At 41.2% G+C, this 19,529-nt stretch overlaps 1 protein-coding gene across 6 annotated transcripts in view; it reads right to left on the bottom strand.

Annotated features, from left to right (window-relative positions):
- Nucleotides 1-19,529, bottom strand: part of LOC113018612 (serine/threonine-protein phosphatase 2B catalytic subunit alpha isoform) — a 67,021-nt gene that overhangs the window by 36,293 nt on the left and 11,199 nt on the right. For all 6 annotated transcript variants that reach the window (XM_026161785.1, XM_026161786.1, XM_026161787.1 and 3 more), the window contains exon 2: nt 3,961-4,161. In XM_026161785.1, coding sequence (XP_026017570.1) covers nt 3,961-4,161 — 201 coding nt within the window. The remainder of the gene's footprint in view (nt 1-3,960; nt 4,162-19,529) is intronic.

The raw sequence follows: 19,529 nt of genomic DNA on the forward strand, positions 1-19,529 counted from the left end.
CTTCTGCTTTCCTCCTCCATTTAGAGGGTGGAATCTTACCAAAGCCCAGTATATGTATATCAGTACATATTGAAACCTCAGCCATACTTCTTTAACTCTGTCTCCAGACCACTGAACCTAAGCTGCCCCTCTGTTGCTCATTTGCAATAAACATATGAGCAGCTTCATCTCTGCTCGGCCTCCCGTCTTTTTGTCAGTGCCACAATCTCCTAACCATACATCATAGCAGGTCTCACTACCCCGACACTCATCTCCACCCGCTCCACCCCTTGTACTCTCTTCACCTCTCTCGTGCACTGTTCGTTACTTTGGATAGCTGACACATATTTAAACTCCTCCAACTTCACCTTCCCACCTGCCTTCCTGTCATTCACACACATGTATTCTCTGTCTTGCCTACACTGACTACACAATAAATTCTCTTTTCAATTTAAAAGCATTGGAGTGCACCCAATACCTACTACTGCCATAAATACTATGCAGCTCTCTGGGAAACACTGCACTGCATGGCTTGCAGTAAACTTGTAGGATTGCTAATCTACAAAGAAAATATCTTCTAATTGTTTTTCGTGTTTACATTGGCTGTCACATTTTACAAAATAAAGCAGGGCCCATACGTACAAATACCATACATGCTATCCACCTTGCTCTAATGTCCATACAAGTGCATTTCTCATTATAAGACTGTTGCATAAGAACCTATTGGAAATATTCAACAACCTTGTAATGCTGCACAGAGCAAACACTTCACATTATGCGCATAAAACTGCCACTCTCACCAGGGTCTAGGAGGAGGCTTTTTAAGCTCTATACAGGAAATTCCACAACCAAGGTCTTAATATTTCCTGACCAACTATGCTTTGCAGATTTCTCGAATTTATTTCTAATCTTATCAAACACGAACAGCTAAAGGAAGATGCAGGGAAACTTAGAGCATTTTATACTCAGCTATGTAGTGTTACATCAACACACAACAAAAAGAATTAAAAGATCATTTGTTCAAGGAAACCATGACAGAGCCCCTGCGCAAAGTGGAGCTCACACACTGCAAATGTGTATGAATAGTTTAAAAGCTGGCTGTTGCCTGGTGATGTGGCTGTAGGAGCTCTATTGATGGGTGACTTGTGTGAAGGCCATGAGAGCAGCTTGTACTCAGTACACTAAGCCAGCACCGTTCATCACACACACACACCCCTCCCTTTCATGAAATACCCCACCTGCCATCTGGCCCAACAAGGAAGTAACTATGAGAGAGAGAGGTAGCTGACATGTCGTGGTGCTTTGCATCCATGATAAATATTTACATACTAATTCACTGACCATGTGTCATGTTGGAATTGGGAGGCCTGCTAACGCGGAGAGAGGCAGAGAGAAACAGCTCCTGACCGTGACACAGACAGTCAAAACATGGCAGGCAGAGAGGGAATGGGAGCAAAAACAAAGAAATGCTTATAGCAAACAGGAGTGCGCACGGAGAGGGAAACACAGCAGGCGCATGAGCACGCGCAACAGAGAAATCCTTGTCCAAGCCTACTGAGTGGGAGAGGGGTTGAGGCAGGGGTGTTGAGTGGGAGGGAAAGAACTGGTTCATCGCTGCACTCGTGTACACAAGTGCACCGAACGCGCACCGCTCCTCGGGATCTGTGGCTTGCACACGGAGGAGAAGCTGTCCACTGTTTCCATGTAACACAACAAAGAGAGGAGGCTTTCCTGGCAAATCCCTTATTTGAAGTGCTGTAAAATCTGAAACCAAAACATGTTAACTTGCACCAGATTTTAAAAAGGCGACTTGACCGGGGAAGGTCACCACTGGAGCATGTTTACACACAGGAATCCACCCTGCGATCAGATTAAGCCAGAAAATCGAATAAGGTTTATCCATGCTAGTTATCCAATTTGTCCCAGCACCACATTTTGTGTTTTTTGTTTTTAAACACCTAGAGCGTCAGATTTAAAATGGGTTAGGGTTAACCCCTAACCCTCTAACCCCTATTTAGACGCCCAGAGAATGAACTTGTGTTTAATTTTCACAAACAGCTGAATATGCACTTAGTTAGTTTTAGCTCAAACTGGAGGAATCTAGCTGTGTTCAACAACACATCTGTTAACCTTACAGCTCTCAGGTGCCTGCAAACACAAAGACAGACGTGGAAAACATGCAGTCTGTTTGCATCTTTTTGTTTACCTCAACTCTCTCGAACAGCAAGGGTTATCATAACGGTCTACATCCATTAAGACAAAACAATGAACAGCTTTTAAAAAAAAAAAAAAAGGGGGTATTTGCATTTATGAATTTAAGTAAGTGCCATGCCTGCTAAATATGAACACAGGCCTCTCTGGATGATATTGTGGGAATGATCTCACATTAGGAAATGTTTGGTTGCCATAGATCCTATGAGTGTGTCTCTGCCTCTGATTACGACAACATCAAAGAAGCCTCATCAGAAAGTCTAATGGAGGAACAGGGCACTTGACCAGGAAGAAAAGACGACAATAGACGCGCTGGATTTGTGCATATGCATCAGCGAACCTCCCGCAGCAGCGTGTGACGGGGGTGAATGAGCTAAGCTTCAGTTACTAGCAGCTTTGAATGTAAAAGCTGTTAGCTAAACCAAGCAAATGAAATGAAAATGACATTTTTTTCAAAACTACAATGACTAATAAGCGATTTTAAAACAACAACGATCGATGTGTCATACTACCTCTCTCCAAAGTTAGCAGATGTTTTCAATAACGTCCCTCTGCATTGCTTTGAGACTCAGCCTAGTAACTGAATGCAACACTGCTCGTTAGCTTTGCCAAATTGGATGAACTGAAGCAGTGTTTCTTAAAAATACACTGCTCTAGTTATCGGCATGGCCCGCGTGTGGCTTGGTAAAACAGTGACTCAGTTAATTAGGAAAATTAAGTTTTATACTGCTGTAAACATTCAGCTCTCTCTTCCATTGTGTCGGTTTGATTTTAAAATCTTGTATCTGTATATTGTTTATACCTGCAAATAAATAAAACAAACAGTTATTGTAGGTTACTGTGAGCTGCCGTTTGTTTGGGAAGGTGGAATACTTGGAATACACAGTGCGAAACATGCTGGGAAGTGTCTGTAAGTGAATCATCATCTGTTGTTTGTTAAGGTAAATGATGATGAATGAGTCTGTTTCTTCTTATAGTTGTGGGCCGGTTCTAAGGTTTGCATTTTAGATATATGGAGCCTAAAAAAGACAAGAGAAAAAGTAAAAAGAAAAATGAATGTAGGTCATGATATGCAGGATTTTGTGGAATAAAGAGTATATGAGTGGTGTCCACCCAAGTGTTCCCTCTTGGAAAGGCTGTAGTTTGTGAGTCTAGACAAGCAGTTGCGTTTCGTCATTTCTGATCATCAATTAATCAATGATTCCCTTTTAAATTTCTATAAGTGCACAGTGACATCTTTGCATTAGACTATGAATATAAATCCTGAAAGTTTTGCAGACAAAAATAAATAGCTCAACAAATCTTCCATTATTGTCTAAAAATTATAACCCAAAAGACAAACTGGTGAGCCTTCTTCAGTAAATCTGCTGTTTCAAAAGATGTTGAAATGTGTTGCACACAACATAGCACACACCCATTTCAGTGCTGGCACAACCTACCTTGCCCACAGGTTAACTTTCACATGCACAATGTCGTTTTGCATTATTTACGTGACAGTCATGTCTTACTTTTCACTGTGCTTGGTTACAACTTCCTGTCACTTTTGCAGCAGTAGAGAACAAATGAGTGACATACACCCTGGTGTCCAGTTTGGTAAAGTCGTAGGGCTGCAGCACTGGCTAGTTGCGGGTGACTGCATACAATCTTAGATGCATCAGCTGACTACTGAATAATTACTCTGACTACTATTTCTGGAGTGAAACAAAATTATTCACTTTTTATTGGTCGATTACTGGTTTGCAGTAACACATGCAGTATTTGAACCCTGACCTGTCACAGGAGCCTCAATGTCCAGCAGGTTCTTCTCTGAACGCAAGATTGCGGCGCCCTCTCCTATGAGCCTGAGCGCCACCGCCTCATCCACACGGCCCTCCTTGGTTAGGTGAGCTTTCAGCACGTCCACTTTGGGCTTCCCATCGCTGTCAAACACCTCTTTAGCTGTCAGTCGGTGACTGGGGGGGAAGGGGACAGCTGCAAGGGTTTAAAAAAAAAGTAGAAGAAGAAAATCATTAGAACTGATGTACTTTCATACCACGTTTACAGTGCTTTAATACACTTTTCATTGACAAAAGGCTTACAGCAATACACAGTTATTTCCACATCACTGAGAAAACTGCATTTAAGCTGTTTGATTAGAAGGTACTTTGTACCAGGGGATCGACTCCCTGCAGGAGAGGGAGTTTGCGCTCACTCCCATGCTTCCAGCCCACCCTCTGAGACAATTTACCTGATTGCTGCTATGATCTGTGAGTCATTCAATTTTCAATATTTATTACAGACACACACATTTTCTAGTTTACTTGGCAATATTCACGAGAAAAGAGACTGTATATTAAAAACGAGGCAGAGAACCAACACATCTTTATTTTATTAACATTAAAAGCTTGTGCTGCGAGGACAGAAACACCAGTGTATGCGGATGTGTGACGTGTAACCAACTCCATACTTCAGTGTGCTCTCTTTTATTGTGTTCGATTGAAACAACAGAGATATCATCTTCAGCCTGACAAGCATTTACTTATTTCTCAGCAACAGTTATTTATTTATTTTTAAAGAGTAAAATTGGGTTTATTCCTCAGAGTCTTGCAGCCACTGTGGAAATCAGACAATATCCAAATCCTCAACAAATCTCTGTAACTGTCAATTTCCATAATTAGTGGCTTATGAGGGATAGCTTTTCAGAGTAATTCAATGTTCCCCAGTAATTTGGAATCCTACTGATGCACTCGCAAGCTGCAATGCTATTTGCATGCATTTTAAATCAAAACAGGGATTTGCAGTCTAGGTCTAGTCTTCTTTTATTAAAAACGCTCTTCAAACTGGACTTCATATTATTGCGATGTTAGTAGCCTAATGCTTTTATTAAATGAAAGCTAAACATATTACTTACAATAAATGTACAAAATTACAGTTTTTTTCCTCCCCGCTTTTTTCCTTTTGCTCAATCGAACTGCTTCTAAGAGTTTAAAACATACATCATGCTCTTAGTCAGACTTCACATACAGCTTACAGGTGACTAATCCACAAAACCAGAAGAAAATACTGCTGAGCTAGTGTCTGTGTTTGTTGTATACATGTGTGGTGTGTACGTGTATTCCAGCATCCATCCTTCCTGAAGGTGACATCAGCGGTAATCAGGCCAGCACTTTATCTGTGTCACAGTGAGCTTTAGCAACAGATGACATTTGGGATCTCAGCTCCAGTTTCTAATGGGTCTATGTGGAAATTACAAATTTACTGGACTTGCACAGTTGCATCCTGGGTATTTTCAGCAATGCTATGTGTGTAAAAATGTAAAATCAGCAGGGTGAAAGAGACAGGATGTACAATTTCTGATAACTCACAACGCCACTTTAAAAATAGTAGTAAATTCAGAGGGGCACAACCCTGTGAGAGGGCGAATGTAAGAGTATTGTTTCTAATTGAAAAGATTCAGAGAAGGTTTAAATGTTTAGATATGGTTTGGTCTTGTCGCATCCACATTTACATGTTAAAACTACACATGCATTTAACTCTTTCGTCTCATAACATCTGACGATCTCTCCTGGACCCCTAATTGACAACTTTTGACACCTGGGTATAGATCAATAAAGACATGGTTTGACGACCATTGGAATAGTTTCTGGGGTTTTCTGAGAGTAGCTGCAAGGAACGAGACAACCCTCACCAGCTACTGATGCAAATCCAGTCATTTCGGTCTATAAGCTAGCCTGAAACAGGAGGAGGCTCAGCTCAGAGCTTCAAGGTTTACTACTAGTAAGCTTTAACTCTTAACTAGTAAACAGCCAAACTGTTTTGGGGTATGATTAATCAGAATTTTAAATTGTTTTCAAAAATCATGGACAGTTCATCGTCACAATTCAAAAGCCAGCATTTGTGACGGCATGAGGGCATATTCGTTCACAAAGCATGGATATCTTGCACATCTGTGATGGCATCATCGACGTTTAACAATAAATACAGGTTTTCAGCAACATATGCAGACAAAGGAAGGTCTTCCCTATTTCAGCAAGACAACACCAAAGCACATCCAGCATGTTTAATGCCAGCATGGCTCCATCTAAACTGGCATGTTTGCAGTACAGACCTGCCAGCATTGGAAAGTATGATGGCAGGAAAATACCGCAAAGGAGGTCGGACCTATTGCAGATTAAATCCGACACGAAGGATTGGGAAACGTTTTGTTTATTTTGAGTTAACACTTAAGAGGGCTGCTATAGGATGAGGTCATGCACCGCGGCCGTAAACACGTCCACGTCCTTCCTTATAAAAAAGGATCCTGCAATGATAGGACAACATTCGATGTGCTGTCTTTGTACTCATTTCAATGCGTTCCATTTTTATTCACTTTTTTAAAGGCGTCCCAACTTGCTTTTAGAAACACGAGCTATAAAAGCCCCCCAAAAAAGAGAAAAGAAGTGAAGCTGAAAGCTGTTTCTGATATCTGAAAGTTATAATTATGATGCTGGCAAGCTACACGGAAATAAGCTTTGTTCTACCTACCTGGCAATTATTTTCCCCATAAATGCTATTTTGAGAATCTGCGTGACATAACACAAGTTTTCCAACATCAAACATTTTAATGCAACTCATTCAGTTTCCTTTGTAAATTCAAACACGTAAAACCAAAATGTCTGAAGGAGGTGGATACCACAAAGTCACTTTAAGCCAAATAAATAGTTACGATGCTTGAAATAAATCTTGAATAATACAATACGATGTCTTTGCTCAGGTGTCAGGTGGATTTAGAGATTCCCTCATCTGAGAGTGATTTACCAGAGCCCCAGGTGTGAGCACCTGCTACGCAACTCTAGCCTTACTGCTTTTTGACTCCATGGTGCAGAAAGCACAGCCCCTTGAGTTGTTGAACAAATTGAGTGTTTACATTCATGTGAAGTGTTCTGAACTTGATAGAGGGCATTTTTCAACTGAGCAGCAAGCTTTTAAAAATGACAGCTAGGCCACGAATCTGCGACATGATTAGCTCTCAGATAATGATTGAGAAGCAGCACGAAAAAGAGTTTTTTTATTTGAAAAGTGCTACAAAATTTAAACATCACACCCCGAAATTCTTTCGGATGTCAAATTTCATACACAGGTACACGTTTTCAACTTAGATTTCAGGTAAATACAGAAAAACCTTTTACTTATAGCTGCCAATGTGACAACTTCTTATGCAAACTCTGTAAATTAAAGCCAGAAAAAGACAAAAGAATGACCAAAGCTGGCTTTCATGTTGGAGGGATACTTTTGGGGAATGAACCGCAGACTATAAGGATTAGGTGCTTTAATTGGCTAAACGTAATCCATCTGTCAAATGGGAGTAGAAAGTAAGGTGCTTAAATTATTTCCCTAATCCCACGCTGTTAGCCAATTAGGCAATGCAGGTAAACTCCCCAGGCTGTTTGCCACAACTGCGCTGCTGTTGAATTTGAACTGCATAAGAGGAAACAGAGCCATTTTTCTTTTTTCATTTGTGCAGGAAAAAAGAAAAACACTCTGATTATGAGGAATGACAGTTAGCGGCAGGACAAAGCCATAAATCATTCATGCGCAGAGTGACGTACGAAATCTGTGTAACAACATACCTGACGGTAAACATATTGAGCTTATGAGGAAACTACATGGGAAAACCTTGTACCTACCAGCTGCAATAGTTATTTGGTTCCTGTAGATAATAATTAATAGTAAGCCTGTCAGTGAAAGAAGTAGAACCCCCGACCCCCACCCCAAAATAACCAGTAACTGATGCAGTAACAATGGCAACCGGTGAGTTGATTTACAGACATTTTTGAGACTGATAGTCCCCAAACAGTGTAGCCACTGTGAATGTCGTGAGTGATCCCACTTCCCGCCGAAGTGACAGAACATGACGCACTCTAAAATCCAAACACCAAAGACATTATTCTGGAATAAAAATACGCTGTGTGAAAGCTGCAGGTGCTGGCATGCTAGCAGCCTCTTAACACATCACCCTTCCATTTCCTACAGTCATGACAATGGAAACACTGTGAACTTTCCCCTTGTGGAATTTCTAACAGCTCCCTTATTAACAAGAGTAACACCCACATCTGCCAAAACACTACATGGCACGTTGCAATGATCAGTTCCACACTCTTAAGAAGAATGTGTTACTCCCATTTCTTTAGGACATGATTTTCAGACACTGTTCATCTGATGCACATTTTTCATCTTAAAAACGGCCCAGCACTTCTTCTTTTGCCCTCCACTTGTCCAGTATCCTCAAATTTTTTCAAAAACATGAAATGAGACATCCCAGGTTTTTGGGATTCCCAACATTTTACGGCAACCAAATTGTTATCTGTGACATTTTTCGTAGATTCAGCTAAAGAAACTGGAACAAACGATACGATTTGAAATCCCACTTGTGTGTGAAGTAAAGCAGTTTTATTTTACTATTTCCAAATCTTTATATATCCAGTAGCGGTGTGCATTTTTTAGTATGAGCACACTTTTTGCCAAATGCAACGGTCTGATTGGTCAGATCTATTTATTTGGAAATATCGAGCTGATTTAAAAATTAATTTGAAAAAAATTGTAAAATAAAAACAATTACATTATGAACAGGTGACAAAAAATATTTGTAACGCATCCGGTGTGTAAAAGCATTAAGTCTGGCTCCTTGGAACCTAAACACAGAAATGAGGAGGGTTTCGAGGCTTTTGCACAGCAACGTATTAAAAAAAAAAATTAAATTGTCTAAAAAATAAATAAATAAAAAACAACTCCATAAAGAAATACATTAAAAAAAAAAATCTAACATTTATTGTTCTTTCATGAAAAAGAAACAAGAATAAATAATGGTGTCAGATATTGCATTATATAATCATTATTTGAAGTAATTGGCTATTCCAAGTCTAAAAGAACCACACGGCAAAAATCTCTCTGATCCTTTTCCTCCCAAACCCAGCCTTCATCAGCGGTATCGGGGCTTTCCCCAGACAGCAGCTGTTGATTGTTGCAAATAATCTAGTGCATCTATTCTTCTTTTCTTACAATGCTTTATAGCCGTGAGAGCATAAACTGACCTGCGGCGATGTGCCTGAAACCCAAGTATGAGTCAGAAATGGTCTCCATTAGCCGTTCACTTTTGCCTTCATTAATTTTAACATTTCTCTGTTCTCTTCTGTTATGTAACAGGGAAATTGCACTGCAGCCTCAAATCTGGCATGAGAAAGAAAGGATGAGAGAGCGAGAGAGAGTCAGGTTTTATTTTTAAATTTAAAAAATATAAAACGCAAAAAGAAATCTGGAGTCCGACTTAACTTTCCATGGTAATTTGTCTCAGATTAGTATTATAGTTTCCAAGCTAGCCGTTCATCAGGCATTTCATTGTAAGCCTAATAGACCTCTAAATGACTGAAGTGTGTATAAAATAAATTTAAAACTACAGTCAGGTTCACACAAACGGTATGATTTCATGTACCTCGGGTTTTAAAGTCATCCAGCTTTAGATCGTCGACCCCCGCAGCCACCTTCGTGCATGTAGCAATCATGATATAACTACACACCGCATAGCAGACATGCAGGTGTGAATTTTGAGAAAATCGGCACCACGGGGTGCAGTGCAGCATAAACTGCTGAGAAGCAGTGGGAAGATAGGCAGCTGGAAATTGTGAGGTTGGTGTAGTTCACCGCTAAGGCAGTCTTTTGGAGGAATGAGACAGCGGGAGGTGCGCAGTCATACGCTGTTGGACAGATCAGCTTAATTGGAGAAAGAGAGACAGACTGTTGCAGAGCTCACCAACCCCTGACTCCGTTTAATGAAGGACATGGAGTGCGACCGTTAGTCTGGACTGATCCGGCAGCTCAGGTCGCTACAATTGGTGTGCATCAATTTCCTTTTGGCCCCGGCAGCTTTGTGAAAGGTGTGTGCTAAACCTGCAAACAGACATAACGACGATCACGTTCGGTCTTCTTTCAGAGCGATTTCTGCAAATCAGAAAACTGCTGAGGCTGCTCACACAATGCAGTCATTTGATATCCAACTTGTGCCACTTAGAGACACCAACTGAACGATAAAAAAAACATAAACTAAAGTCATTTTCAAACACAAACTGAACAATTTCAAACAATTTTCTTTCTCACATGTATTCACATGCTACTGGGAGTACTTTGTGTGTGTTAGGTGAGGGGAGGACAGAGCAAGCAGGAGGCAGCACACACGATGCTCTGAGGAAAAGGCCACTTTCACTCAGTGCACATGAGAAAATGGCTTAATTTTAGCTGATGCAGAAAATCATGCAGCATAAGCCATTACCTACTACCTCTGTTGGACAAAAAAATATAAAGCTGGCACAGTCTGAGCTGGACTGGGATGGAGGCCAACGATCAGCCATTTATAAAAGCAAAAAAATCCATTAAAACCATAAAGACGCAGCAGACTGGTGGTAAAGAATCCCAGCAACCTGTGAGAAATTCTTCCAATTCCACGTCCACAACCACTTTGGCATAGCACAGCATCTTACCAGCCGATGCTAAACTGAACCCCACAGAAACAGCTGACATGGCACGATGCAGCAACGGCCCTCCCCGAGTGTGGGCGAGACTTGGGTTGTCATTTCCCACATCAAACCATCCGGGCCCCTTCCACCAGACAAGCCACAGCACCGGCATTTTCCCCTCCCTTAAGACTCAGTGGAAATCTCAGCATGACAAAAGAGAGCCAAGTCAGAACAAAGATTCAGGAAACTGTTTGTGAGTGCAACAGAAGGTCAGTTCATACAAAGTATAGAATAACAGAGTACATTTGACTGCACAGCCAGACGTTATTATGCAAAAGGCGGTGCGGTGTCGGATCTAAAGCGCGATACCGATCTATAACTTTGCTTCCTTACCCGCACAAAGCAGCACTGACTACTTGCCAGATCCATTTGCCTTTTTGAATGACGGTACAGTGCTCTTTATCCTGAGGCAAGGTAAATAGCTGCCAGCGCGAGCAAGATCTCTGTGTAATGCATCAAGTGGAAACTCACTATCTGATCAAATGGTACATAAATACCAGCACCAGGTAAGACACAAAACCAAAGTGGAGTGCAGCAGTATGTTTAAAAAAGAAAAACAAAACAGAAATGCATCCAGCTGCACAACGTGAGATCACGCTTTGAATGCTACACTGCAGTTGCAATATCTGCATTTGAGATTAACCTGCTATCGACAGTGCAGATTTTTTGGTTTGTTACTATCCCCCAGTTGGAAGCCTGTTAGTGATGAAGGATCCACTGCGCGTCTTGTATGCATAGAGGACGACTGCCAAGTGTTGAAGGGGCACAGAGTGTGCAACTCACTCTCCACTGATAGTCAGGGTTTGTTAATTAAATTACGTAACAACACTGAATTAGAGTGGGGTAGGAGTCCAGGATGAACAGAATGCATGAGCTTCTGTAGGCGGTAGGAAACAAAGGACATACTGTACAGCAGAAAACACCTCAACTTCACGTCATTTAGAAGCTGTTTTATTACTCCGTTATTACACAGTTCGGCCCATTCGGAAGCTGGTTAACAGACATGCATACTGCACAAAGATTGAGACCCTGATTTACTAACAACAAAGAACTGCAGCACTTTAAGCACACCACAAATTACTTTCGCAAGGTGAGAAATGATCTACAATAACCCATCTTTCGCACACAGGTTGCAGTGTGATGTCTGCAAGTCACAGATGAGACTGCTGTATTTAACAGCTCCGTGTCTCTGTAACCCACCTGTAAAGCCTAAGACACAGTAAATCAATAATTCATAAGTCTGCGCTCCTAAGATTCGATATCTTTTATTAAGCTAACACAACATAGATTTTAGCTGCAGAATGACCCAAATGTCAGTCCACAGTAATAATGGAGTATATTTTTTTTTTTATTACAAAAAGGATTTCAAAAAGAATATTAAATCGGCTACTGGCAAGAAATATAAGGACATAATGACACTTGGCTGATCTAGGTAGCCTTTTAAAAATTCCTTAATGGAATCTGCTGCTATGTGGGTGATGAGAAGTTTCTAGACTGCAATTCTTCTTTTCTTACCAAAACATGGTCGTTTATCAGCTGCTTATGCTGAAAACTGCAAAAACTAAATCCAGAAGCCGGATATTTATACGCCGGTCGACTTTATCTACTACCACTATATTATAAATCTTAATATGATGCTATATAAAGATCATGTAATGTTAGAACTCTGTTCAGTGAGGACTTTAGAAGGCCCGTGGGCTTCAGGGTTAACGGTGGTGGAAAGTGGTGTGAACCTCTTTGCTACGTATGGCTATGAACCCAGGCGAAACACAACATTTAGCACAGCATAGCTTTGAAGTTCAATGATACAAGTCTCCTGATTATATCTGTGTGTCATTATGGAGGTGTAGGCGTTACTTTTGGTTGGCTGAGGCAGGAAGGAGAGCAGGGCCAATAGCGCTCACTTTCCCAGAGAGGGAGAGTACGAGAAAGAGAAGCTGCATCAGATAAAATACTATACAGACCCATGCAACAACAAGAGGTGGGTGGGGCAAGCAGAGCAGTCAACAAAAACTCAGGGGGCTGGCATCTCATCCCATGGAGATCGCCCAGCAGGTATTAAAGATTTCTAATGTTAACAAATGAGCAATGACTCCATTAAATTAATAATTTGGACTCCCGTACTGCTTAATGTGTCCCCTGCAATTAATAACACATTTCCGAACATTAGCAAAATGGTGTCTTTGCTTCCCTCAATTCATTCATTTAAATTAACACAGCAGGTCAGCAGAATTAGGAGAAATTACACACAACTGTGTATAGAGTCCAGTCAGGGAGGAAAAGCACTCAAACTGTGCCTCGTTACAAACAGGTCCTGGAGCTGTGATCTTACTGCATTTAAATTAACATTAATTTCATGCGTTAATATGACCACTTTTCGCTGGTCATCCGTGGCGCACAAAAGCCACGGTTTGATCAATTTAAAAATAAACTGGGGCTGATTAGCAGCAATCTAAATCGAGCTCTTTGTTAAGTCGAGTCTGAACGCAGCAAGCAGACATGTCATGTTTTGGCTCTATTTTATCTTTGCATAACAAGCTTTTAAATCAACGAGATTATCCCGTACACATCTACTTCTCTTTCCTTCAGTCAGTAGCTACAGCATGGAGGTCAGTGTCATAACCAACCAAAGCTGCAAAGACCCCAACTTTGTGCTTTATTGCTTCCAGGGTGCCATTACTGCACTTTAAAGTGCTGCTGACCATCATCATCTGCTGCAGAGAAAAGAGCTTTTAAATCGCGTCGACAAACAGGAGAGATATTAGATAAAAGTGAGTAAAGGGGTTGCCAGGGAAACAGTGCTGTAGAGTCTCGGTATTAATCTTTCATCCATCAAAATATTGGCTTAAAAATGAATTGCTGGCAGCATGTTACGTTCTCCACAGAGTCGATAAAGCTCTGGAAATTATATATATATATATATATATTCATGCTTAAAAATGACATGCTAGAAAAATGCGGCGAACACAAACAGGAGCGCGACGGTGGATCTGACGGCCGTTCAATGCAGTGGCATGTTTGTCCATCTGCACAGGAGGTCTCATCAGCGACAGTTATCGAGGTATGCTCATTATTAAGACAGGTTGTGTACTAATAAGCCGGCCACACACCCCAAACCTGCATTCGTCCTGCCATTTCTGTCAGGGTTATCAAAGACCATCCAGCTCTGACAGAAAATAGCCCTGAGCAGTGTTTTAGAGACCTGGGCAACAGCGAAGTCCGCATGAGTGACAAGTGAACGTTGGTCCTGCTGTCGCCTCAACAGGTTTTAGATGAGAAATGCAGAAAACATTTGCAGAAGTAGGTGATCAAAATGCACCGGTACTCAGACAGCACTTAGTCAGCCTAAGTCTCTGATTAATTAGTGAGGTTAGGGCTGGAGCGTGGGAGGCTGACGTGGGTGAATGTAGGGGTGGATGTATATATATATGCATGTAAGGATGGATAGAAAGGAGCAGGCAGTAGATACTGAGATGGGGTGGGGGATGGGGGTCAACAGGCAGTTTGAGGGATCTCCTACTGCAGCTTTTTTTGGTAGTGGTTGGGTGTGTGGTAAGCCGTCAGTGGAGCAGTGGATCAATGACACAGTGAGAGGCCACCAGGGATCTAGATCATGGCTGGAAAATGACTTCAGTTATTTGGAGCTGGACTGGGGGAAGGGCATGAGTCAGGGAGAGTGAAAGATAAGTCAATGAAATAACAATGGATGAAAAAAAAGAAAAAGGAGAAAAGAGCATTTGCCAATCTTTAAAAAAAATCTATTCACCAAGTCACAGTCCAATAATGGGAGGTCCCTGTGTATTTGCACAATTTATTACCTACAGTAAATTATGAGCCGCACCCTGATAAAACAGTTCAACGTCTAGAAAGCTATACAGTCACAGTGAAAGAGCCAGCATTAAGCCAAGGGCCCAGGTGTAAGTAAAATGCTTTTAACACTTCTTACAGGGAATCTGAACATCATGGTTTTTGCTACAAGTATTATATCGGACAATATATTTAGAAATGTATTTTTTTATTTTGTCCTTGGTCTTCCTCCCTCTACCTTGGGATTTACATAATCGTATCAGATTATTTTGAACATCAAGCTAGAGCAGGATCTGCATAAACGTCTAATTTTTACATTTTCCAACTCATTTTTTTGAGTGATGTACTTAAGTTATTTATTTTTGATTCAAAACTTCTTGTTTCTGTTCAAATGTTCACATTTTGTAATCGTACGGTGTATATAATTACATTCATGTGTGTATTAGCAGGTAAATCCTACTTTTTTTTGCAATCACAACTAATCACAGCAATGACCTGTTTTTTTTTAATTTGATAAGAAACCTACTGAGACAAATGTACTCAAATTTGAAAAATTTAAATCAAACTGCAGAGTTGTTCTTTATTTTAATAACACAATGTGCCTTTCTGTGCTGACATGGGGCTCAACATCAAGCCAGCAACCCACTGCACGCATGGACTCACTAATCTAACACGAAGGTAAATAAAACTTAACCTAAGCAACCCATATATCTTTAAACACAGCACATCTCAGTATGCCAGAAGTTGCTTAACATTAAGTTTGCTACTACAATCCTGCATAATGTAACATTATAACAGCCTATAGCACATAAATATGAGATTGTGTTGTGCTTTTATTCCAGGAGAGCACCTTGGTCCTGTGCTCCGTAGATAAAAGTCAAACTCAAAGGCGTTACAGCTCTTCCCATTTGAAATCGATTAAAACAAAGTCATTTAACAAGATCATTGTTTGTTGTGTGGGTGTATGTAAGAAGATTAGCTGGGATTATGTAAACACATCCTGTTAAGGAATAAAATGCGCAACGTCTTGTTTTGACTGAATGCAGATTCATTCAGACCTCAATCCTAACTTTGATATGATTCACACTGATTTCACTTGTACATCCCTGGACTTGTGTTACCTCCCATGATAAGTAGTTTATAGGTTTTATAGAAGCTTTACTTGGGAAGGGAAACGGCATAAGGATAATAATCTCTGTATATAACACTTTAAAGTGTACCCTATATTTTTCCTATAAATATTTTGAACAACTATTGTGAACATAGGGGGGAATTAATAGAGGATTTTAGAAATTGCTGCTGTTGTGTAGAAGTCACTAAGGGACAATGGGCCAGCGCAGAGGAAAAAAAACTCCATTTAAAACTCGGATTTGCAGGTTTGTGGAGACGTTAACACTTTCTGGCATTTCCTCTGAAAGCCACTCTGACAGGCCCTGAAGAAGACATTCCCTGCTAGCTTTGCTGGCTCAGGCCTGCCCCCTCCTCCTCCTACACAATGCCGTGACACAGGATTAGCTTTCATTAGAGAAGGTGCTGTAATCAGCTTTGGAGCATAGCAGAGACGGAACAATGGAGGAGGCTGAAAGGATCTGGAAGACAGGGCGCTAAGGGTGCATGCTTTGCTCTATGCAAGCTCCGAATGCAACCTGTGGCACAGCCAGATAGAGAAGTAATGCTGTGTGGCATCTATTCACCAGCTTAAAAACAAAAAGTTAACAAATTGAATGCAACATTGCTTCTCTTATGTTTTTAGGGCCTTGACACTGCATGCAAGGTACTCTTCTGCTCTTGAGCACTTCAGAGGCAGCCAACGCCTTTAATTTTTCCTGCTACGTTTAATATTTAATGGGCTTAATTATTCATCTACAGGCAATAAGAGAAAGCTACTAGATATGTTCACATGCTTTAATCTACAAAACACCTAAGGCTGCCTCCATAAAAAGAAAAACTAACAAAGGCAACTCAACACAACTTCATCTAATGATATGTGATTACCCTCAAGGTCTTTCGTGTCTATTCTTTGGCATAATGACAAACTACAAGTTCAACCTTTTCTTCAGGTGGTAAAGGCAAAGGTCACGCATCTGAGAAGGGATTAGGTGGACATGTTTATATTCCGGTCTGGACAAAAATCTGGCCCCGTACATCGACAGAACCGCCTTTGTGTCAGTCTCGCGCCACTCTCCACCACGCTGTCAACTGGCGCTTGTATTGGGAAGGACTGACGACATAGGTCTATCGAGAACATGTGTCCCCACTAACCTTGGAGAGCTCTGCGAGCGCGCCGGCAGCCAGTCTACAAAGGGTTCTTGTTGGTGGCTTGTTCTATGAGTGCGCAGTGACAAGCAGACAGGTGGCTGGACAGGATACAGATTCAGTGTTGTCATATAAAATAAAATAAAAAACACGTGCTTGCTACCCCTCTATTCAAAGCACTGTCAACAGTGAAAAAACAAAAATAATCCGCCCCAAAGAAATTCTTAAATATATCAGATGCTTTCCGTGACTGACATTTCTGGATAGCAGGTAATTCCAGTTTGTTTACATGTTTGTTTTTTTAAGAGCCAAACTCTTACCACAACGTCATGCTACTTGGAAATTGTGGTTTGGCTGAAACATGCAAGACACTCCCTGAAAACCTGTACACAAGGTTCAAGCAAAATACTGAACACGTTATCTATAGTGATTTTAATTTAATCCCAATTTATTTTCTAATTACTGCATTCGTGCATTGCAGTTCATATACATTTTAAAACTTTTTCAAACTGGAAGATGTGTAAGAATAAAATGCATCATGTTAGCTCGACAAGCGACATGATATATTACTATTTACCCAGTCTTAGTTTCTAAATAGAAAGTAAATAAATCACTATTTCACTGCTTGTCGATGTCAGCTGTAGAGATCATTATTGAAGCTGTTTTGCCAGACCTTTGTAAAAATTTCTAAACACATATGAACCTTTCGAAGAGAAGTCTGAAAAGTACACATTTGCTACACACATTAAGTCTCGTTAATAGAGTACATTCATGAATTCTTGAAAAATTGGGATCATATTTATATACAACACTGTGACATTTCATCTATCACCTGAGAAAGTTCTGGACCAAGACGCACAACAACATCAAACATCCAACTGCAAATCTATACATATGACACAGTGAAGAATCTAACTGGATACGGTGTTATGTAACGTGAAACAATATGGAGCGCAAATCAATAGCGAAATGCTTTTACGTTCCAGAAACTCCAACTGACTTCAGTGTTTTCTGTACTCATTCACAGCTTGCCTCAGAGATAATATGCCTCAACAGGCGTGATCGCACCTCCCAAGGAGGGCTTGTTGGCAGCCGCAATGTTGGCATTTCTAGAATGCAATTACTAGACACATACAGAGGGGTTGAGGCCAGTCTATATTTGCAACCACACTTGGTAAACGGAGCATACCAGACCTGAGGCTGACCCAAATAAAACAGAGCCTGAGCTGTAGATAATATTCCTCATCATTAATTAACCCCCACCCCCCCACTCTTCTCAGCTGGGGACGCTACCTGTTTGATTTAAAAATGAATACCGCACTGCCAACTATTACAATGATGTGTGGACTGGGGAAAACCCTCCCCGCCACACAAGAATAGCTACATCTCATATGTGAAAAGCATTCCTCCATGCCATGTCAAAATAACTAGGATGGGTCAGAAATGGCAAACAAAATGATTCAACTTAAGTACTGAAAGTATTTATAGCAAAGAAATAATACTGAAAGTATAAAGTACTTATATTATAGCAAGGATTTTTGTGGGATCAAGCATTTGCATCCAAGAGGTCCATGGCAGAGTTTTTATTTCTGGCAGACTGACCGTGGTTTTTCAGGGGACAGGTGGTGAGGCAATGGGATGGCGCAGCCAGCCACCTCCTCCCGCCTCTTGCCAAGTCAACAAGGCCCCTAAGAGTTCCCTTCCTTTGCCATTGCTTCCTTCTCCCCCTTACCCACGCCCACCTCTCAAGCCTATCGCTGTTTCTAGGCCAAAATTGTGTGGGTGTGGTGGGTTCTCCTGCCAGCAGGGGTACCTGACTGCCAAGAAAGAAAAGCAAAAGCAGCACGTGGCTGGACTTGGAGAGAGGATGGGCAACAAAGGAATTACATCTCTAAAGACCAAAGGAATTCTGAGTCAGCAAGAGCAATAACTCCACACTAACCACGCACACGCATCTTGTCTCGCCATTGTTAGCACCCCAGAGGAGCTCTATATATCAGGAGAATCTGTGACGAAGCTCCTGAAGTAGCTGCTGTTATGCAACTCTTCTAGGCTAAAAGTGACTGTAAAGTAAATCATCCTTCCCTGCTGCCAGCCTGACCCCCATATAGCAGAGGAAGCACTTTCAAAACTCACTAAAGGAGTATTATGCTGAAGCGCCATCTGTGCAGGCTTTGCTAGCAGCCGTGAGATTAAAGGCAGTTAAAGCATCGCATTGAAAAGCCATCCGCCAGCCAGCATCCAATCAAAGATGAGAGCATAAGCAATGGACAGCGCCTTTATAAGACTCCGAGCACTGCTGGGTTGTGTGGATCAAACAGCAGTGTGCGGCCTGGGTCATGCCCCTGATCCCTCTGGGATAAACAGGGCTGCTCCAAGGTTCATGTGTTCTTGAGGATCAGGTCACAGAGTATGTTCAGCTCACTTGACAGCTTGAGTGCCTGAAGGGAGTCTTGACTTTCTTCTATTGCACTTACATTTTCAGATCAGACACAGGAGGGTGGAGGGTCAGTTTTTTCCCCTCTAATTATTAAAAACAGTTTCTGGGTTTCCCCAGAACGGATCACGCTGCACTGTAAATGCTGAATAACGTCCATGTTTACATAAAGAAAGAGGAAAAACGCTGGAGTTAAATTTCAGGTAACCATTTCCTCCTCGAAAGACAAACAAGGACAAAACGCACTGTCACATACCCTGGGCAGGGTGTTTACGTTATCTGCTGCTCTAACACACTATATTTACTTTCATCAA

This window comes from Astatotilapia calliptera, chromosome 3 (assembly GCF_900246225.1).
Source record: "Astatotilapia calliptera chromosome 3, fAstCal1.2, whole genome shotgun sequence".
NCBI classification, from domain to species: domain Eukaryota; kingdom Metazoa; phylum Chordata; class Actinopteri; order Cichliformes; family Cichlidae; genus Astatotilapia; species Astatotilapia calliptera.